At 51.5% G+C, this 16,108-nt stretch overlaps 1 protein-coding gene across 1 annotated transcript in view; it reads right to left on the reverse strand.

Moving 5' to 3' along the window:
• The window catches only part of dhx9 (DEAH (Asp-Glu-Ala-His) box helicase 9), a 90,028-nt gene extending 79,189 nt beyond the window's left edge, over positions 1-10,839 (reverse strand). Inside the window, exons 1-6 of the mRNA XM_072440521.1 lie at positions 10,707-10,839; positions 8,868-9,008; positions 8,690-8,804; positions 5,746-5,909; positions 5,144-5,292; positions 3,378-3,424 (exon numbers count right to left, since the gene is read on the reverse strand). Coding sequence (XP_072296622.1) covers positions 3,378-3,424; positions 5,144-5,292; positions 5,746-5,909; positions 8,690-8,804; positions 8,868-9,008; positions 10,707-10,817 — 727 coding nt within the window. The 5' untranslated portion in view covers positions 10,818-10,839. The remainder of the gene's footprint in view (positions 1-3,377; positions 3,425-5,143; positions 5,293-5,745; positions 5,910-8,689; positions 8,805-8,867; positions 9,009-10,706) is intronic.
• Positions 10,840-16,108: the final 5,269 nt, after the last annotated feature.

The following is a 16,108-nucleotide window of genomic DNA, read 5'->3' on the forward strand; positions in this document are numbered from 1 at the left end:
GGTGAGACTGAAGGTCCAGGACAGAGGACGCAGAGAAAGGACAAGTGCAGAGGGTGAGACTGAAGGTCCAGGACAGAGGACACAGTGAAAGGACAAGTGCAGAGGGTGAGACTGAAGGTCCAGGACAGAGGACACAGTGAAAGGACAAGTGCAGAGGGTGAGACTGAAGGTCCAGGACAAAGGACGCAGAGAAAGGACAAGTGCAGAGGGTGAGACTGAAGGTCCAGGACAGAGGACACAGTGAAAGGACAAGTGCAGAGGGTGAGACTGAAGGTCCAGGACAGAGGACGCAGAGAAAGGACAAGTGCAGAGGGTGAGACTGAAGGTCCAGGACAGAGGACACAGTGAAAGGACAAGTGCAGAGGGTGAGACTGAAGGTCCAGGACAGAGGACACAGTGAAAGGACAAGTGCAGAGGGTGAGACTGAAGGTCCAGGACAGAGGACGCAGAGAAAGGACAAGTGCAGAGGGTGAGACTGAAGGTCCAGGACAGAGGACACAGTGAAAGGACAAGTGCAGAGGGTGAGACTGAAGGTCCAGGACAGAGGACACAGTGAAAGGACAAGTGCAGAGGGTGAGACTGAAGGTCCAGGACAGAGGACACAGTGAAAGGACAAGTGCAGAGGGTGAGACTGAAGGTCCAGGACAGAGGACACAGTGAAAGGACAAGTGCAGAGGGTGAGACTGAAGGTCCAGGACAGAGGACACAGTGAAAGGACAAGTGCAGAGGGTGAGACTGAAGGTCCAGGACAGAGGACACAGTGAAAGGACAAGTGCAGAGGGTGAGACTGAAGGTCCAGGACAGAGGACGCAGAGAAAGGACAAGTGCAGAGGGTGAGACTGAAGGTCCAGGACAGAGGACACAGTGAAAGGACAAGTGCAGAGGGTGAGACTGAAGGTCCAGGACAGAGGACACAGTGAAAGGACAAGTGCAGAGGGTGAGACTGAAGGTCCAGGACAGAGGACACAGTGAAAGGACAAGTGCAGAGGGTGAGACTGAAGGTCCAGGACAGAGGACACAGTGAAAGGACAAGTGCAGAGGGTGAGACTGAAGGTCCAGGACAGAGGACACAGTGAAAGGACAAGTGCAGAGGGTGAGACTGAAGGTCCAGGACAGAGGACACAGTGAAAGGACAAGTGCAGAGGGTGAGACTGAAGGTCCAGGACAGAGGACGCAGTGAAAGGACAAGTGCAGAGGGTGAGACTGAAGGTCCAGGACAGAGGACGCAGTGAAAGGACAAGTGCAGAGGGTGAGACTGAAGGTCCAGGACAGAGGACGCAGAGAAAGGACAAGTGCAGAGGGTGAGACTGAAGGTCCAGGACAGAGGACACAGTGAAAGGACAAGTGCAGAGGGTGAGACTGAAGGTCCAGGACAGAGGACACAGTGAAAGGACAAGTGCAGAGGGTGAGACTGAAGGTCCAGGACAAAGGACGCAGAGAAAGGACAAGTGCAGAGGGTGAGACTGAAGGTCCAGGACAGAGGACACAGTGAAAGGACAAGTGCAGAGGGTGAGACTGAAGGTCCAGGACAGAGGACGCAGAGAAAGGACAAGTGCAGAGGGTGAGACTGAAGGTCCAGGACAGAGGACACAGTGAAAGGACAAGTGCAGAGGGTGAGACTGAAGGTCCAGGACAGAGGACACAGTGAAAGGACAAGTGCAGAGGGTGAGACTGAAGGTCCAGGACAGAGGACGCAGAGAAAGGACAAGTGCAGAGGGTGAGACTGAAGGTCCAGGACAGAGGACACAGTGAAAGGACAAGTGCAGAGGGTGAGACTGAAGGTCCAGGACAGAGGACACAGTGAAAGGACAAGTGCAGAGGGTGAGACTGAAGGTCCAGGACAGAGGACACAGTGAAAGGACAAGTGCAGAGGGTGAGACTGAAGGTCCAGGACAGAGGACACAGTGAAAGGACAAGTGCAGAGGGTGAGACTGAAGGTCCAGGACAGAGGACGCAGAGAAAGGACAAGTGCAGAGGGTGAGACTGAAGGTCCAGGACAGAGGACACAGTGAAAGGACAAGTGCAGAGGGTGAGACTGAAGGTCCAGGACAGAGGACACAGTGAAAGGACAAGTGCAGAGGGTGAGACTGAAGGTCCAGGACAGAGGACGCAGAGAAAGGACAAGTGCAGAGGGTGAGACTGAAGGTCCAGGACAGAGGACACAGTGAAAGGACAAGTGCAGAGGGTGAGACTGAAGGTCCAGGACAGAGGACACAGTGAAAGGACAAGTGCAGAGGGTGAGACTGAAGGTCCAGGACAGAGGACACAGTGAAAGGACAAGTGCAGAGGGTGAGACTGAAGGTCCAGGACAGAGGACACAGTGAAAGGACAAGTGCAGAGGGTGAGACTGAAGGTCCAGGACAGAGGACACAGTGAAAGGACAAGTGCAGAGGGTGAGACTGAAGGTCCAGGACAGAGGACACAGTGAAAGGACAAGTGCAGAGGGTGAGACTGAAGGTCCAGGACAGAGGACACAGTGAAAGGACAAGTGCAGAGGGTGAGACTGAAGGTCCAGGACAGAGGACGCAGTGAAAGGACAAGTGCAGAGGGTGAGACTGAAGGTCCAGGACAGAGGACGCAGTGAAAGGACAAGTGCAGAGGGTGAGACTGAAGGTCCAGGACAGAGGACGCAGAGAAAGGACAAGTGCAGAGGGTGAGACTGAAGGTCCAGGACAGAGGACACAGTGAAAGGACAAGTGCAGAGGGTGAGACTGAAGGTCCAGGACAGAGGACACAGTGAAAGGACAAGTGCAGAGGGTGAGACTGAAGGTCCAGGACAGAGGACGCAGAGAAAGGACAAGTGCAGAGGGTGAGACTGAAGGTCCAGGACAGAGGACACAGTGAAAGGACAAGTGCAGAGGGTGAGACTGAAGGTCCAGGACAGAGGACGCAGAGAAAGGACAAGTGCAGAGGGTGAGACTGAAGGTCCAGGACAGAGGACACAGTGAAAGGACAAGTGCAGAGGGTGAGACTGAAGGTCCAGGACAGAGGACACAGTGAAAGGACAAGTGCAGAGGGTGAGACTGAAGGTCCAGGACAGAGGACACAGTGAAAGGACAAGTGCAGAGGGTGAGACTGAAGGTCCAGGACAGAGGACGCAGAGAAAGGACAAGTGCAGAGGGTGAGACTGAAGGTCCAGGACAGAGGACACAGTGAAAGGACAAGTGCAGAGGGTGAGACTGAAGGTCCAGGACAGAGGACACAGTGAAAGGACAAGTGCAGAGGGTGAGACTGAAGGTCCAGGACAGAGGACGCAGAGAAAGGACAAGTGCAGAGGGTGAGACTGAAGGTCCAGGACAGAGGACACATTCAGCTTCATCATAATAACACTGAGTACTTTAGAACTCCCATGATGCACTGCGGGTGAAGATACTTACTTCTGCCGAGCTGCCTCACCATCAGCTGCATCTCAGCAATGAAGCTCCTGCAAACACCAAAACACATCAGGCCCCTGCAGATCGGGCCCCTCCCTGCAGATCGGGCCCCTCCCTGCAGATCGGGCCCCTGCAGATCGGGCCCCTCCCTGCAGATCGGGCTCCTCCCTGCAGATCGGGCCCCTGCAGATCGGGCCCCTCCCTGCAGATCGGGCCCCTGCAGATCGGGCCCCTCCCTGCAGATCGGGCCCCTGCAGATCGGGCCCCTCCCTGCAGATCGGGCCCCTCCCTGCAGATCGGGCCCCTGCAGATCGGGCCCCTGCAGATCGGGCCCCTGCAGATCGGGCCCCTGCAGATGGGACTGCACTTGCATATTTGAAAGGAAATATGTTGTATAATGTGAGGTCATAATGTCAGACTATATAAGTCCCTTTCATCTGGACACTGGCTCTTGTGTCACATTTACACATGGATAAACTCATTTGGAAAAGTCTAAACCAAGAGTTTTGATGTCATAGTTAAAGATTGTAAGTCTTAAAATGATCAGGTTTAACATTTTTGGATATTCCACCAATCAATGGGGAAATGTGTCTCTTGGTTCATTTGTGGCGACAGAAGACGTCCAAACACTGGTCAAACAGCCATAACCTCTGACCTGCGTCATGTGACCATGGTCAGCACAACAGAAGCTTCAGGAGGCGGGGCCATTATTCAACACTGAAGAGATATTGTAACTTCTCTGAATGCGCGTCCCTCCCACAGAAGCCCCTCCCACAGAAGCCCCTCCCACAGAAGCCCCTCCCACAGAAGCTTCACTCACCTGTTGCAGGTGTGTTTTTCTGACAGACTTGGTTTTATAAAGACACATCCTGGACCCTGTGAGGACAATGACAGCAGCATGAGGACAGGATGAGGCCCAGACTGTCCATGGAGCAGCTTTAGAGACGCCTAAAGGCTGTCCATGTCTGAGGGGACACACTTCTGCTGCCACTGCCCTCCGTTATACACACTCACACTCACACTCACACTCACACTCACACTCACACTCACACTCACACTCACACTCACACTCACACTCACACTCACACTGTTTGTGATTAGAACCCTTCAATGTCACATGAGTGAATGGAGGCAGACTGAACAGGACCCTCACACTAACACCAAGTATTTCCATCTGAGCGCTGCATGTGTGCAGAGGGTCACGCGGGCCCTCGCTCTGAGCGCTGCATGTGTGCAGAGGGTCACGCGGGCCCTCGCTCTGAGCGCTGCATGTGTGCAGAGGGTCACGCGGGCCCTCGCTCTGAGCGCTGCATGTGTGCAGAGGGTCACGTGGGCTCTCGCTCTGAGCGCTGCATGTGTGCAGAGGATCACGCGGGCCCTCGCTCTGAGCGCTGCATGTGTGCAGAGGGTCACGCGGGCCCTCGCTCTGAGCGCTGCATGTGTGCAGAGGGTCACGCGGGCCCTCGCTCTGAGCGCTGCATGTGTGCAGAGGGTCACGCGGGCCCTCGCTCTGAGCGTTCTTTAAGTATTGGTGCAGTGTTTTTAAGCGGTGTTTTCAGTATGTAGTCACATGACTAGATCTCACGTTTGCCTCCATTCCAGAATGTTCCTTTAAAGGGCGTGGCCTCAACACGCCTCAGCGTTGGTTAGACTCCACTTTGTCCCAGATGAATGACACTTCTCAGCAGTCAGGCAGAAAAACACACCTCCAACAATGATCATGTTCTCCTAAACTAAGACCTATGTTTCCGTGGCGATTGGGTCCAGACCTGTTATGATCCGGCCCCACTTGGCTGTACTTGTACTCAGCACTCATTTTTTCCTTTTGGAAAAACTGGTTTAGCCGAGCTTTGGCGTTTTCTAGTGTCCAGTTTCCGTGGAGATTAGCATTCAGGTCCACCTCCTCCGACTCCAGGGTCTTCACAAAATCAAACAATAAAGAAGATATTAGCATTGAAGCTTCATCATGAAATGGTTGTTCATTGTTCAAGGCCAATATAGAGCGCCCACAGTTGTCACGCGTCACAAACTCCACGTTTTCAGGAGGGAGGCAGAGTACCATGACCAACAAATTTGATCAGAGGTTCAGAGATTGAGGATGAGAAGAAACGTACAGGAGAAAGCCAGAACAAACTGCATTTCTGGAATTGTAATTCAGTGACATTTTTGATGAGTGAGATGTCCAGATTTGTGCAGATTTATTGCTACGCAAGAGCAAAACTTGAGGCTCGTTGCTCTTCATCTCTCTCCTGCCAATGGGCCGTGTTCAGGTTCAACATGTGACACTCTAGAACATGAACAGAACCTTCTAGTGGCCTGGGACACCAGTGCAGGAGCTCTATACCCCCTGTAGACAGACTGGGGCCGTTACCGCCTGAGCCTCCTGCTCATCTCTGCGGGCGTAGTACTCCTTCAGGTTGGCCCCAGCCTCCCACTGGGGACCTCCTGGTCCTGGTCCAAAACCTGGCTTTTCCCTGGCTGTCGAGTAGCCCAGTCCTGTCACGCCTGGGATGGGAACACTTCCAGCCGAGTCCCCTGCAACACACACACACACACAGTTTGTGCAATCTTTAGAGATGAAATAATTACCCACAAGTTGTTCTTTTGGGTGTTCTCCTTTAAAATGGAGCTAAAACAGTCTCATTCATTCTCTGTTTCAGTCGTATGCACAGACTTTGATGGTTTGGTCATTACAGGTGATTTCAATGTGCATGTTGATCATATTTGTGACAGAAACGCTAAAGAGCTTGATGCTGTCCTTGAAACCTTCAGTCTTGAGGCCCCACCCACAGCAGAGAGGCTCCACCCACAGCAAAGGACACACTCTAGATCTCATAATTACAAAGGGGGTAAATATTTCAAATGTTAATGTGATCGATGTTGCTCTGTCTGATCATTTCTGTGTCTTCTTTGACCCGTCTGTTTCTCCCAAACCACCGGTTGGTCCTGCAGCTGTTCAGAGGCTGGTCCTGCAGCTGTTCAGAGGAGACACATAAGTGATGGCACAGGTGCACTGTTTATGGAAATGATCAACTTTGAAAATGTCTCATGTTCTAATGTAAATGATTTGTTGAACTCTGTTACATCTAGTGTTTTGAATGTTCTGGACACCATCGCCCCTGTGAAGGCTAAAATGGTTCAAAATAAGCAGAAGTTGCCATGGAGACATGATGATTGGGTCAGGGCACAGAAAAGGGAGTGCCGCAGGGCCGAACGGAAATGGCACAAGGCAAAGCTCCAGGTTCAAAAAGAGATTTACAAAGAAAAGCTGAACATGTACAACCTAATCTTATGTAGAACTAGGGAAAGATATTTCTCTGAAATAATTGGAAGCTGCAGTAACAACGGGCGTGTCCTGTTGCCACAGTAACAGATGAACAAACCCCCCTCTCTAATCTGACATTTTGGGCCAAAGTCCTTGAAAAGGTTGTTTACAACAGCTCACAGATTTCCTCTTAAAGATCCCATATCATGCTATTTTTCCTGTTTCGTAGTCAACCCCAAGAGTGTATTTGATAATAATAACTGTTGTGCAACACCCATAACATAATATTTATGAAATATCACCCATACCTTGGACCTCTCTCACAAACCCGGAAATGCACACGGTTTGAGATTCTCCCCCACCCTTGCGAAGAGCGATCCGGCGCCCTCGTCCACCCCGTGACGTAGTCTCAGTGTGGAGACGCTCTCGCGCTCCATCGTCTGTGCCAGCACTCAAATGTAACTTTGTTGTAAGTTCCACAACACAAGTCCGAAGATTCACAGTGCAGCAGGCTCTCCTGTGCAACGTGAAATTAACCCCCTTCCCCCCTCGGCGCGGAGCCGGGGGGGAAGGGGGAGGGAGAGGGGGAGGGTCCGTGATCATGACGAGCCCTTGTGAGTAGCCCCCGTCCATTTGCAGATCTGAGGAAAGGATATAGACTGTTCTCTAGCTTAAAACTGCGGGAATCAATCAAAAAAACACTTTGGGCACATATATGAGGCACCAACAGCACTGTAAGAAGGTCCATTTGACATGATATGGGACCTTTAATAAACAACTCATTAGATGTTTTTCAGTCAGGTTTTAGACCTCATCACACTGAGACTGTTGTTGTCATGGTGACTGAGACTGCTGTTGTCATGGTGACTGAGACTGCTGTTGTCATGGTGACTGAGACTGCTGTTGTCATGGTGACTGAGACTGCTGTTGTCATGGTGACTGAGACTGCTGTTGTCATGGTGACTGAGACTGCTGTTGTCCCCCGCCCTAAACTGGTGAAGGTCCTAACTGGAAGACAGGAAGTACTTTGTGTCTCAGACCACATGCCCCTGACCTGTGGGGCGCCCCAAGGGTCAGTCCTGGGTCCCCTTCTGTTCAACCTCTACATGCTGCAGATAGGTCACATGACACGCAGTGAAAATGTATCACATGATGCAGACGAGTCAGATCTATGTTTCACTGTCACAGGTGAATATGGACCAGTGGATGTCACTGCATCCAACAGATCAGTGTGTGGAGCGGCCTCCTGCTGGTGCCAGAGTCAGGACTAAACATAGACCGGCCTCCTGCTGGTGCCTGAGTCAGGACTAAACATGGAGCGGCCTCCTGCTGGTGCCAGAGTCAGGACTAAACATGGACCGGCCTCCTGCTGGTGCCAGAGTCAGGACTAAACATGGAGCGGCCTCCTGCTGGTGCCAGAGTCAGGACTAAATATGGAGCGGCCTCCTGCTGGTGCCAGAGTCAGGACTAAACATGGACCGGCCTCCTGCTGGTGCCAGAGTCAGGACTAAACATAGACCGGCCTCCTGCTGGTGCCTGAGTCAGGACTAAACATGGAGCGGCCTCCTGCTGGTGCCAGAGTCAGGACTAAACATGGACCGGCCTCCTGCTGGTGCCAGAGTCAGGACTAAACATGGAGCGGCCTCCTGCTGGTGCCAGAGTCAGGACTAAATATGGAGCGGCCTCCTGCTGGTGCCAGAGTCAGGACTAAACATGGAGCGGCCTCCTGCTGGTGCCAGAGTCAGGACTAAACATGGAGCGGCCTCCTGCTGGTGCCAGAGTCAGGACTAAATATGGAGCGGCCTCCTGCTGGTGCCAGAGTCAGGACTAAACATGGAGCGGCCTCCTGCTGGTGCCAGAGTCAGGACTAAACATGGAGCGGCCTCCTGCTGGTGCCAGAGTCAGGACTAAACATGGAGCGGCCTCCTGCTGGTGCCACAGTGAGTAGTCAGTAATGGGTAATACTTGATTTTCACTGCAGTTTGAAGCAAAGTGTCAAGAACAGAACGTGCTGTACATCTCCCGTCTCTTGCATCATTATTGATTATACCTTGTTCAGCTTTGACCACCAGGTGAGGAGGCAAAGGGCCGCTGGAGGGCAGGTCTCCAAAGCCATCTCCTGCTTGACCACCTCCAACAGTCTGATCCATCTCTGGAGCTCCAACCTACAGGGAACGAGTGTGAGCAACTCCCATGAGACACACAAAGTGAAGAACATGGACACTCACCCCCACAGCCGGGACCTCAGCAGCGCTCATCTCCCCCTGACGGACCAGGTAATTCACAAAATCTCGGGCTGCATTAGCCTGAGCATCCTTCTTATTGGTGGAGTTCCCCATCCCGGTGTAGTTATAGCCATCCACACGGACCTGGAACAGAGCGCCTCTGTCAGACCACATTCTGTTTGTACACTCTGGAGAGAGATAACCCGCTGCAGGGCGACAAACCGCTGCAGGGCGACAACCCGCTGCAGGGCGACAACCCGCTGCAGGGCGACAACCCGCTGCAGGGCGACAAACCGCTGCAGGGCGACAACCCGCTGCAGGGCGACAACCCGCTGCAGGGCGACAACCCGCTGCAGGGCGACAACCCGCTGCAGGGAGATAACCCGCTGCAGGGAGACAACCCGCTGCAGGGCGACAACCCGCTGCAGGGAGATAACCCGCTGCAGGGCGACAACCCGCTGCAGGGCGACAACCCGCTGCAGGGCGACAACCCGCTGCAGGGCGACAACCCGCTGCAGGGCGACAACCCGCTGCAGGGCGACAACCCGCTGCAGGGAGATAACCCGCTGCAGGGAGACAACCCGCTGCAGGGCGACAACCCGCTGCAGGGCGACAACCCGCTGCAGGGAGATAACCCGCTGCAGGGCGACAACCCGCTGCAGGGCGACAACCCGCTGCAGGGAGATAACCCGCTGCAGGGCGACAACCCGCTGCAGGGAGTCAACCCGCTGCAGGGCGACAACCCGCTGCAGGGCGACAACCCGCTGCAGGGCGACAACCCGCTGCAGGGCGACAACCCGCTGCAGGGCGACAACCCGCTGCAGGGCGACAACCCGCTGCAGGGAGATAACCCGCTGCAGGGAGACAACCCGCTGCAGGGCGACAACCCGCTGCAGGGAGATAACCCGCTGCAGGGCGACAACCCGCTGCAGGGCGACAACCCGCTGCAGGGCGACAACCCGCTGCAGGGAGATAACCCGCTGCAGGGAGACAACCCGCTGCAGGGCGACAACCCGCTGCAGGGCGACAACCCGCTGCAGGGCGACAACCCGCTGCAGGGAGATAACCCGCTCTAGGACGACAACCCGCTGCAGGGCGACAACCCGCTGCAGGGAGATAACCCGCTGCAGGGCGACAACCCGCTGCAGGGAGTCAACCCGCTGCAGGGCGACAACCCGCTGCAGGGCGACAACCCGCTGCAGGGCGACAACCCGCTGCAGGGCGACAACCCGCTGCAGGGCGACAACCCGCTGCAGGGAGATAACCCGCTGCAGGGCGACAACCCGCTGCAGGGCGACAACCCGCTGCAGGGCGACAACCCGCTGCAGGGCGACAACCCGCTGCAGGGAGATAACCCGCTGCAGGGCGACAACCCGCTGCACCGCTATTTGACCGCGTTTTAGTGCCGTTTTAGGCCGGGTTAAGGTTAAGGTTAGGGTTAAGGTTAGGTTTAGGGTTAAGGTTAGGGTTAGGGTTAGGGTTAGGGTTAGGGTTAAGGTTAAGGTTAAGGTTAAGGTTAGGGTTAGGGTTAGGGTTAGGGTTAGGGTTAGGGTTAGGGTTAGGGTTAGGGTTGAGGTTAGGGTTAGGGTTAGGGTTAGGGTTAGGGTTAAGGTTAAGGTTAAGGTTAAGGTTAAGGTTAGGGTTAGGGTTAGGGATGAGGCTATAAGGGAAATGCCGCGGTCCCTGAAACTGCGGCTCTCCAGCCACGGCCATATTATAAATGGATTTGCTTGTGCTCCAAAAAAATGTGTCAGGGGCAACAGTGCTTGAGGAAAGAAAAGCCCTGCCATAGGCCCTGCCATTGGCCCTGACCAGAGTGACTGGACAGTAAAGAGAACTCACCTCGCAAAGAAACTTTTGCCTGTTCTTGTTTCCTGCAGCTCTGATGTCGTAGCTCGGGGTCTTTTTCTTCTTCCCGCACCAGGCGTAAAGAAAGTTCTTAACGTCAGCCATTTTCAACTGAAACAGAATATGAGATCACACTTTGAGTTAGTATTTACACCTGCGCACGAGCCTGCACCTGCGCACGAGCCTGCACCTGCGCACGAGCCTGCACCTGCACACGAGCCTGCACCTGCACACGAGCCTGCACCTGCGCACGAGCCTGCACCTGCGCACGAGCCTGCACCTGCACACGAGCCTGCACCTGCGCACGAGCCTGCACCTGCGCACGAGCCTGCACCTGCACACGAGCCTGCACCTGCACACGAGCCTCCTGCACCTGCACACGAGCCTGTACACGAGCCTGCACCTGCACACGAGCCTGTACACGAGCCTGCACCTGCACACGAGCCTCCTGCACCTGCACACGAGCCTGCACCTGTACACGAGCCTGCACACGAGCCTGCGCCTGCACACGAGCCTGCGCCTGCACACGAGCCTGCACCTGCACACGAGCCTGCACCTGCACACGAGCCTGCACACGAGCATGAGTCGACACAGTCTATCATGTGTCTGTCATCAGACAGGTCAGCACAGATAATGTGCTGTACTGTATGTCCCAGATATTTACATTCATCAATAACTTTCAGCCTGTTTCCAGAATACGAGGGTTTAGAGTCTTGTCCTGCACCCACATCCAGATTGGAGCACAACTTTAACATCTGATGCCACCATCACAGGGATTATACTTCTATTATATTACAAACTATAACTATATTATTATACTGCTGCTGCAGGTGAAGACATGGATGGTGAAGCTACTGGCTACAATTCTAATCGTATCCATTATTTGTATGACAGGAAGCATATATAGCATCACATTTTACTCATAAAGAACAAAACATAACGTTTATGCACTTTAAAGATGCATTTCCAAACATCTTACTGATGAATGTTACATTATTTTGGCAGGAGGATTTGCCACTGATGAACTGTATAGCTGTATTTTAGGAGGTATTGCTAAAGATGGAGTTTGAACTCTGTTTAGGAGGATAAGTTACTGCACATATGGGCAGTAGATGTGTTTATCTATAGTGTGTTCTGGTGCACAGCATCTTTGTCTCTGTCCATGTTTGAAATACAGAGCAATACAAATACATATGCACATGATCTTGGCACTAAAGCTAGCGTTACATTTTCAGTACTTTCAGTGCTTCATAAAATCGTCCAGACTTAATCAATTGTGCTTTTCTGTAATGATACAATAGTGACATCTCATCTTCCATCTCGTGCAGAACCTGAGGCGCGTGAGTCCATTTACCGCACGCACAGCACCGCAAGAGGTGTTTGTGTGCGTGTTTCTATGGCAGCGCTAACACAATGCTAACACGGTGCTAACAGGGTGCTAACACAATGCTAACGCTAATGCTAAGAACAGCTCCGGTCCCACGCACAAGTGAAACATAATCCCGTTGTTCAAGTCTAACTCGTTCTCCATTTCTAATATCTCAGTCATGAAAGTATTTAGTGACCAGAGTGAGTTCCTTACATTTTACTGAATGAACGATCACGCCAGTGCTCCAAAACACCCTGCAAACACTTCCGGGTCAGAGGCCATCTGTCGCAAAGGTCAGCACTAGATCATACGCTCCTAACTCACGGAAGTCAGAATTCCACTAGTTTTTTTAAATTACTTTTTTATTGTCAAAATTCTTTATTACAAAACATTTATAAGTTAATATACGGAATCAGGGCGAAAGTGACTGAATCTGAATCCAACATGGCGGCGACCGAAACCGCCAGTCGAGACCGCCGCTCCCGCTGACACAGCTCAGCATCATGTTCTCTCTCGAAAAAGCTTTTTTTCGTTGCATTACAGTTTGTTCCACTTCACACATAGTATAGTCTGCTCAAAGATAGTGTTTGACTATAAAATAAATAACCCTTAACCCTAACCCCTAACCCTAACACCTAACACCTTACCCCTAACCCCTAACCCTTAACCCCTAACCCCTAACCCTTAACCCTAACCCCTAACCCCTAACCCTAACACCTAACCCTATAACCCTAACACCTAACCCTATAACGCAAACCCCAACACCTAACCCTAACCCCTAACCCTATAACCCTATAACCCCTAACCCTATAACCCAAACCCCAACACCTAACCCTAACCCCTAACCCTAACCCTATAACCCTATAACCCTATAACCCTAACCCTATAACGCAAACCCCAACACCTAACCCTAACCCCTAACCCTATAACCTTAACCCCTAACCCCTAACCCTATAACCCCAACACCTAACCCTAACCCCTATAACCCTAACCCCTAACCCCTAACCCTAACCCTATAACCCCAACACCTAACCCTAACCCCTATAACCCTATAACCCTATAACCCTATAACCCTAACCCCTAACCCTATAACCCCAACACCTAACCCTAACCCCTATAACCCTATAACCCTATAACCCTATAACCCTATAACCCTAACCCCTAACCCTATAACCCTAACCCCTAACTCCTAACCCCTAACCCTTAACCCTATAACCTTAACCCCTAACCCCTAACCCTATAACCCCAACACCTAACCCTAACCCCTATAACCCTATAACCCTAACCCTATAACCCTAACCCCTAACCCTAACCCTATAACCCTATAACCCTAACCCCTAACCCCTAACCCCTAACCCTATAACCCAAACCCCAACACCTAACCCTAACCCTAACCCTAACCCTTAACCCTATAACCATATAACCCCTAACCCTATAAGCCCAACACCTAACCCTAACCCCTATAACCCTAACCCCTAACCCCTAACCCTAACCCTATAACCCCAACACCTAACCCTAACCCCTATAACCCTATAACCCTATAACCCTATAACCCTAACCCCTAACCCTATAACCCCAACACCTAACCCTAACCCCTATAACCCTATAACCCTAACCCCTAACCCTAACCCCTAACCCCTAACCCTTAACCCTATAACCTTAACCCCTAACCCCTAACCCTATAACCCCAACACCTAACCCTAACCCCTATAACCCTATAACCCTAACCCCTAACCCTATAACCCTAACCCCTAACCCTAACCCTATAACCCTATAACCCTAACCCCTAACCCCTAACCCCTAACCCTATTACCCAAACCCCAACACCTAACCCTAACCCTAACCCTAACCCTTAACCCTATAACCATATAACCCTATAACCCTATAACCCTAACCCCTAACCCCTAAGTTTCTGTAGTAGTTAGGAGACAAAGGGAAAAAATGTAAATGTTTGCTCACCTGTTCATCTGATCCAGCCAATCTATGAGTTAAAAAGTTTGGGAGCGGGAGTAGAACCGAGTATCTCCAGCACTCCACGCCGTGTTTTTAATCGCTGGGCCAACAAATCTGAACATGTGCCGCTTCGAGACAATAAATGTACCTCGCATGTGATTTGGGCCGCCACGAGGGCCGCCATTATGGATTCTATAACTTCCGAATTCTGACTTCCGTGAGTTAGGAGCGTATGATCTAGTGCCTTCTTCCATCCACACAATTGCTAAAATCTCAGCCGTAAACGCTCCAATTCCATCTGCGAGTCGCCTGCTCTGACTCAGGGACAGGGCCGGAATGTACACTCCGGATCCCCCTTTTTTACTGTTGGGATCTACAGAGCCATCAGTAAAAACGTGCAAATATTCGGCCTAATCGGTCTCCACTGTGTCTCACTGCATCTCAGCACATTCTGCCCCTTTCACTGACCAGTCCACGGCAGGACCACAGGCGCTGTTCCCTTTCGCCTGAGCTCTGGTACCTCATCCCTCACATCAAACACAAATGTGCTCCCGCCCCTACCTCCTGACTCCTCCTCCTGCCAGCATGACCCTCCCCCTGTCCCTTATTTGGCCTGAACGTGAACAGTTAAGATTATCTATGCCACTCTCATTTCAGATTTGCTTGATTGCTTCGAAATATTGATTGAAGAGCGAAGGATCTGAAAGCCAGAGCACAGATATATCCCCAGTACAAGTCACATAATACTATGAAGTATTTAACTGGGATTACTGGGATGGGGAGGCCGAGCCAGTGATAAACATATTACTAATAATTGTGGCGTACTTAACAGTTTGTTACCAGGGGATGTAATCTCAGCCGACATTTGGATTTGATGTTGGTCTTTACAACTGTACTTTGAAAATCCTTCTCCTCCTTCACAAGAGGCACGAAGCAGCATGAGCCACTCGATGTGGAGTCTCCCCGTGCCCTGGCTTCTCAGAGAATTCACGTTGAAAGAGTTATTGGTCTCACTAGACAAAAATGTTCCATGTTGCAGTCAAAGGTTCCCATAACCTGTTTGCAAAGTGACCAATTCAATCTGACAGCCCTTGATGAATGTGTCTGTGTTGCATGTTCCTTGTGTCAGTTGTACCTTTGGACTGAAACAGATTATCACATGAATAAAACAATAAAACCATAAATAGTGTTATAATTACCTTTATTGCCAAACGTCCTTTTATTTTTTATTTTGTTGTCCTGCAGTCTGGACAGAGCCATTGTCTTTTTTTTTTTGGCAAGTTTATTTGTAGAGCACATTTCATACACAAGGCAATTCAAAGTGCTTCACAGCAGGAAAAATGCATTCAAATCACAAAGAAATTACAGAAACAGAAATACAATAAAATTAACTAAATTAAAAATTATCAATCCAACTGATTTTCTAAACTAATAAAATCACAAACAAAAGAGAAGAGTGCAAAGAAAAAATCCTTTTAGTCATATGCGCAGCTAAACAAAACAGTTTTTAGCTTAGATTTGAACATTGTCAGAGTTGAACCTGTCTCACATCTTCAGGAAGAATGTTCCAGATTTTAGCTGCATAAAACTGAAACGCAGATTCTCCATATTTTGTCCTGACTCTGGCACCAGCAGGAGGCCGGTCCATGTTTAGTCCTGACTCTGGCACCAGCAGGAGGCCGGTCCATGTTTAGTCCTGACTCTGGCACCAGCAGGAGGCCGGTCCATGTTTAGTCCTGACTCTGGCACCAGCAGGAGGCCGCTCCATGTTTAGTCCTGACTCTGGCACCAGCAGGAGGCCGGTCCATGTTTAGTCCTGACTCTGGGCACCAGCAGGAGGCCGGTCCATGTTTAGTCCTGACTCTGGCACCAGCAGGAGGCCGGTCCATGTTTAGTCCTGACTCTAGCACCAGCAGGAGGCCGGTCCATGTTTAGTCCTGACTCTGGCACCAGCAGGAGGCCGGTCCATGTTTAGTCCTGACTCTGGCACCAGCAGGAGGCCGGTCCATGTTTAGTCCTGACTCTGGCACCAGCAAGAGGCCGGTCCATGTTTAGTCCTGACTCTGGCACCAGC

Source organism: Eucyclogobius newberryi, unplaced genomic scaffold (assembly GCF_026437365.1).
Source record: "Eucyclogobius newberryi isolate DKJ021-1_F unplaced genomic scaffold, fEucNew1.0.hap1 SCAF_12, whole genome shotgun sequence".
In the NCBI taxonomy this organism is placed as follows: domain Eukaryota; kingdom Metazoa; phylum Chordata; class Actinopteri; order Gobiiformes; family Gobiidae; genus Eucyclogobius; species Eucyclogobius newberryi.